General features: G+C 41.7%; 1 protein-coding gene across 1 annotated transcript in view; it reads left to right on the top strand.

Annotated features, from left to right (window-relative positions):
- The first annotated feature begins 3,152 nt into the window (after positions 1-3,152).
- Positions 3,153-6,557, top strand: part of LOC105557665 (delta-1-pyrroline-5-carboxylate synthase) — an 11,735-nt gene continuing 8,330 nt past the window's right edge. Inside the window, exon 1 of the mRNA XM_012004966.1 lies at positions 3,153-3,774. Coding sequence (XP_011860356.1) covers positions 3,676-3,774 — 99 coding nt within the window. The 5' untranslated portion in view covers positions 3,153-3,675. The remainder of the gene's footprint in view (positions 3,775-6,557) is intronic.

Below are 6,557 nucleotides of genomic sequence, written 5' to 3'. Positions count from 1 at the left end.
AAGCCAACGGCACACGATACTATTTTTCCTACTGGATTGCTTACGAGAGCCAATCAGAATGCAGAGTTTTAGATCAGATGACTTAAGGCTGAATCCTGATTGGCCCTCGTAAGCAAACCAGTAGGAAAAATAGTATCGTGTGCCGTTGGCTTAACGCGTTACTTCCCAACCCTGAAAACCAGTAATGGTTTTGGTACAGGATTTTATTGAAAATAAAAAAACTTTTTCACTAGTTTTTTTCTAATTTTTTTACATGTGGGATTCGAACCTAAGATTTCGGATTACTAGCCCAGTACGCTAGCGCTGAGCTAACTATAATTTATATATGTTTAATTAAATTCTACCCTACTGTTAGGCTACATATTATTTACATATTATTTTAATGCTGGTGGTCAACAGTAATGGTTACGGAATTGCACATCACTCAATAATAAAATTGTTCAGTAATCATGTTTTCTTTAATACAATATCGCTTACAACTTTAGTCGTTAGATGGTATTGTATTTTTCAGCAGACATTACTTTTTTTTAAGTAAGCATTTGCGTATTAAGATTAAAAGTCGAGAATGAGCAAAAATTCAGAGACTATTGCTGGTTTTCGATTCTCAGTGTACTTTTGGAATGTACAGAGTTAATTTGGCTTAAGCTAAACCTTTTTATTATTAAAGCGAACAGTCACTCGGTCGTTTTCTCGGACACGGCGGTGCGATATGACGCTATTCCGCGTACAAGACCGTTACACCGGTTTGCTGACAGCGAAAATTTCATTTTACGCGCACTCTACATATATTTTGTAAGTCAGAATTTTACATCTGCTAATATTATAATTTCTTTTCAAAGGAACGCTTTCGGACGTCAAACCACGGGCTTATTCCCATTGATTATCGTTCGTCACGTGTTATCTTGCTAATTGTTACCGCGTACTGAAGAAGGTCCAAAGCGAGGACCGAAATGTCTATTCGAATTATTTTGTAAATTCTATCTTAATGATTGGAGGAAATCTTATAAGTCGCGAGAAGTAATTAAAAACTTCAGAAGAGTACTTGACCATGTCTGGCAAATTTTCACGTTTATAATAAACTCGCGACGTATAAGGTCAGAGCGCTAATGAATCTGAGATGCGGTAACCTAGAAAGATACAACAAATACTGGCTAGAAGAAAAAGAAAGAACTTGCGTTTTTTGTAATACGGGATGGGATAGTCTTGAACATTATATAAAGGAATGCAGTATGACATCACACTGGTTTAAGAAATTAGGGAAAAACAATAAAGAAATAAGAGATAAGATATGGAGCGACGAATTAGATAAGGAAAAAAGGTCACTATTAGGAAGCTTTGGATAGAAAGAGAATGCAGACTGCGAAGTTTCAAAAAAGAAAAAGAGGAGAGAGTACAGGAGAAAGGAGGAAAAGAAATGTAAATAATATAAACTAGTCACTAGTCACGATACGTAAGGAAGAAAGACAGAGGAATAGAATAAGTATGCAGGAGTGAATGAGTTAAGTACTATTGTAAACCAAGTCCACTTCTTGGCTGTAAGCTGATTCGAAGTAAATAAGTATATATAATAAACTCGCGACGTTTCGACCACGGTTTGTGGTTCAAGCACGTGAGTTATAGACATAAAAATTTGCCAGACATGGTCAAGTAATCTTCTGAAGTTTTTTTTTCTAAATTAACGTGTCGACGTCTTTGACTCTCGCATGCCTTGGTTTTTCTTTTTTGTAGAATGCATTCTAGTCAGAATCATCGCAGTTCGTGAGAGAAGCGCGGCTCGAACCTTACGTGTCGCCAATCGAAAGGGGTTTTCATAAATTGCGCTTGCACAAGTGCACGCGTTGTGCAAAGTAACGTATAATATCAATCACGTTATATACGTGTGACGTAATGACACGCGGTCAATTATAAATTCGATAAGAATCTTGGGAAACACAAGTAGCAGCGGTATGTTTCTCAAACACTCTTGGCGCGTATACGTAAAAATGCACACGCGTGTGCACGCGTATCACTTTAGATAGCTTCGGACCCCACGTGATGGAATCAGCGCAATATTTCATTTGTCGCGATATTATCAGCGATATTATTATCGCTTATTATCGCCAATTAATACTTTGTGTGGAATAAATAGAGCAGGAAGCGTACGTGTAGGTAAACATTGAATTTGCGAACATTGCATAACGTGCGTCATACGCGCGAAACTAGGGTGACCAACCGTCCCGAATTTTTCGGGACATCCCGATTTTCGACTCTCTTTAGAGCTGTCCCGAGAGAACCTAAGGCGGGACGCCATTTGTCCCGATTTTTTACATAATGTAAGATAAATAATATAAAATATAATAATGCATCATATATAATATTTATTAACTAAAATTCATTATAACCTTTATATTTTATGTTCCTGCTTTTATGTTCCGTTGATGATTGTTCTTTCATTTTATTTTAAGAATTTTATTAGTCTAATTTAGATTAATGATTACTTATATTTGAAAAATAGTAAAAGACTATGTTCTGTTGAATGTTCGATGTTGACTTAATAATGAAGAAACATTTGCCTTATCTACGTGTATCTAATTTATTCAACTTACCTATTTAAAAAAATAATATGTCAAGATATATCATATATGAATAATAAACAAGAAGGGACATGTACATGCATATTACAAGGTAATCTGATATACTAATAAAAGTCCCGATTTTTTTGGTTCTGTCCCGATTTTCGGAAACCGATGTCCCGAAATTAAATGTTTAAGAGTTGGTCACCCTACGCGAAACGCTATTTCGCCGTGCAACGTCCGATCGGCTTTTATCGGATATAGATCGGCTCGCTCGGGTACGTCGTGACGCCAAGTCGAAAAAGAATGAGCGCGTTATCAGCAGCGCTGTTTGCTCGATTCGCAATCTTCGGGGTCGAAGTTCGCCGACGAGGCGGACCGCACGAAGGCGATTCTCGTCGGTGCGAGGCTCGGACTTTGCGTAACCCTGGGGGCCGCGATTGGGAAACGCTCGGAAAGACGGCGGTACCTAAGGTCGGGGCGTGACGTAAGCGACGTCGCCCGGGATCGGTAATCCCGACGAGAGAGATTTCCCTCATCTAGCTTTCTCCCTGGCGTGTTCCGTTCGCTCGACTCGCCTCTAATCTGGCCGCGATAACGACGTCTTTCGAAGCGATTTCGTGCAGAAGTGCAGTAGTGTGTCGTTGACCATCGCCGCGGCCGCTCTACCTCGGTAACGAGGTACGACATCGGTCTCGTCTCTCCTCTCTCATCTCACGCGCGCGATTTCTATTCCATTTTTTCCCCCCCTTCGTTTTCCCTGCCTTTTCTACCGGCCCGGCCACCATCGGCAAACAAGTCAGATCGCTCTGCTCGATGTTACATTGACACTTTTCCCCGGATATTTGTGACGCGCAGTCGAACGCTGACGTCTTTTCTTCTTTTTTTCCTCTCGTGTTATTCGCCGCACCAGGTGAACGACCTTCTCGTACGCGGCCAGAGTGATGGTCGGCGCCTTTTAGAGCAACACCCGTCTCGGGCGCAGATTTCCCGAATGACAACGTCCAGTCCCGGAACTTTTTAAGAATTAATAGAAAGAGAGAGAGAGAGAGAGAGAGAGAGAGAGGGGAGAGGAAGACAGACTGGATTGATCGTACTTGAAAGAAGATACCGTGGAACCGCCATGTACTCGATTCTACTGCTAACGAGATCCGCTCGGCTCGGCAATACATCACAAAGACTGACCTCGTCGTTCATGGGACCGCGCTTTCCGCGGCTAACAGTACGTAGAATTATATTATGTACGACTGCGTACTTATTTGTCGGAGAGGGATACGCTGAGGGTGACATTGTAGTGACGCGACCGGCCATAAATTCGAGAAATTGCAATAACGTGATTTCGCACGATTACGGGGGTCTCTTGACTCGCGGACCTCCCACACACACACACACATACACACACAGAGAGAGATCGCGCGCGTTTCAAAGCTTATTACGTCGGTATGCCCGATACATCGTCTTTCCAAGCCCGTGAAGCACGTGACGCCGCGTTGGTTTCGAAATGGCGCTAAGAAGAGCACAAACGCGGACCGACGTGTGTAACGAGTTCCATTACACGGTATCGCCGATACGAGCACGCGGCGCGACAGATAGTTGTCCATCGACGGAACTTCGCCTCCTGGGAAACGAGCGTATTCGCTCGTCCGCTATCGTCGAACGCGCATACAAACCCGCAAGTCGGAAAATGACCGATTTTGTCCGATAGCTCGCACTCTCGCACAGTTTACGCGGGGGGGGGGGGGGGTGGTATCGATACGTTCGTACGCGTGTTGTAAGTGTGCCCGAGTCGGTACGTGATAATGCAGCGTGACACGCCGCAGCGATAACGCACAGAGGCAACCGTCGAATTCCAAGTCGGATGACACTTATTGCCGCTGGTATAAAAGGCTTTCCGTCGGGTACAGGGCGAAACTGATTCTGCTATAAATATACGAAAGTAAAGAAAAAGGATGAAGAATTTCAGATTTATCACCCAGGCGTTTACTATCCAATTCTGTGCATCTCGCGGGCGATCATTTTATAGGCTTGTTTTCTGTCGCTACACTGGTGAACCAGCGCGATAAATTGGAGTAAGACAAGTGTATTTTTCTCATTCTGGCTTACTGGCACTAGTTCGCCGGTGCGGCAGTAGAAAACAAGCCTGGTAATGATAAGAGCAGCTGAAGCTGACTAGAGTAGAAAAAGTATATACGTTTGGTATTAAACGTTAATAAGGAAGTAAATAACGATAATATAGAAAGCAATAAAACGAAATCAAGCGCAAACATAAATATCATTATTCTCTGGAAGCACGCATAAACGCAATTCCCTTTTATTGTTTATAAATAAAATTGTTTCGATCGGTCGCTTGTCGCGTGCACTTTGAGAAATTGGGGGATTCTTCAGCAGTAACAATAATTACGATCGATTCATTCGGGGCTCATTTGTCCGTCTGTATATGTTAAATAAAACGTTACATTGTTTCCGGATTTATTGCGCAATTCTCTTTTTTTTTTTGCATCATTTAATGCCGTTCTACAAATATCTCTCGCATTACATCGCATGCCAGGTTTGACAAATTATCGTTCATGTATAACTCACCAACATTTCCGCAAATGAAATTACGTACCGATTAGTAAACGTGTGGAAAATTGCACCCCTCCCTCCCCCCTCTCTCTCTCTCTCTCTCTCTCTCTCTCTCTGTTTGGAGTAATATACAGCCAGGAACTGATATATAAAAATGGAACGCGGTGATAAGCGGGTTACGATATGATTTATAACGCGCGATTGGTAATCGCGAAACGAAGCATCCCTGCAATTGCGAAAGTCGCGTTTATGTCACGAGTAATTGTGTTTGGTTTTTGTATCGTGAAGACGCGCACACGTCTGAACGTGGGAAGTGTAACGTGATTCCGAGCGTCGCATTCCTGGCTAATGTCTGAGCGAGTTGCCACGTTATCACGTTTATAGTGAGAAAATAAGATATGGAAAATCGTACAGACAGATCGTAAACAGATATCTGATACAGTATCATTTTTTAACATGAAGTCCTTTAGATAATTTATTAGTACGAAATTACTTTTCGTTAACTCAATAAATCATTATCGGTATGGACAATGAGGCGCATTCGATCGATCTCTTAATTAATCCTGTTATTCCATTAACAGACGGGGATAAAATTCTTAATATTTTTCAGACACGTGACAGTTCATTTCAGTTCTCCGCGAAGACATGAGTTCGCAATAAACTTCAATATTTAATTGGTCTTTTGCTTAATCAGTATTTGCTCGTGATTACAAGAGATAGAGAGAGAGAGAGAGAGATAAAAATTTAAGAGAGTTAAGTAAAATTTATATTATTGCGCACTGTGTGCTCGCAAACGCGGGCGTTACATTGACGATGGATATTTTATTAAACGCAGTAAAACCGAGGAATCGACAACATCGTCGCACATAAAGATAAGACACAATGATAATCTTTATGCTTAAGTAGCACTTGGAAAATACCGCGCGCCTTGTACTTTGGCTAATTCAACGATTACGGGGGAAAAATTGCCCCTGCTTACAGACGTAATTTAACGTTAAACGTTCTTGCGAACTTTATTAGATATATACCGCGTAAATATGCTCAAATGGATATAATTTATCTAATTGTAAACATGAGCCGACAGCCCCAGGCTCCTTCCTCCCCGTTCTCGCCTCAACGCTAATCTTTACTAAAGTCTTACGTCGTTATAACTTCATAATTTCTTCGATGAAGACTCCAAACTTCCCAACAATGCTAGACTTCTTTACTGCGTGAATGTATAGAGTGCGGCGGCTAATAACAACTCACTTACACTCAAGTATTTGTCCGACAATGTTTAATATAGTAAGCCCTTTCCATCGAGACAATTTATTCAGGACTTTATTCTTCTTCCCCCCCCTCCCTCGCGATGTTGATGTTGATGAATTCTCTCTCTCTCTCTCTCTCTCTCTCTCTCTCTCTCTCTCTCTCTCTCTCTCTCTCTCTCTCTCTCTCTCTCTC

Source organism: Vollenhovia emeryi, unplaced genomic scaffold, assembly GCF_000949405.1.
Source record: "Vollenhovia emeryi isolate VEMERY1.0 unplaced genomic scaffold, V.emery_V1.0 DF939434.1, whole genome shotgun sequence".
Classification (NCBI taxonomy): domain Eukaryota; kingdom Metazoa; phylum Arthropoda; class Insecta; order Hymenoptera; family Formicidae; genus Vollenhovia; species Vollenhovia emeryi.
This window is presented reverse-complemented; position numbering and strand designations above follow the sequence as displayed.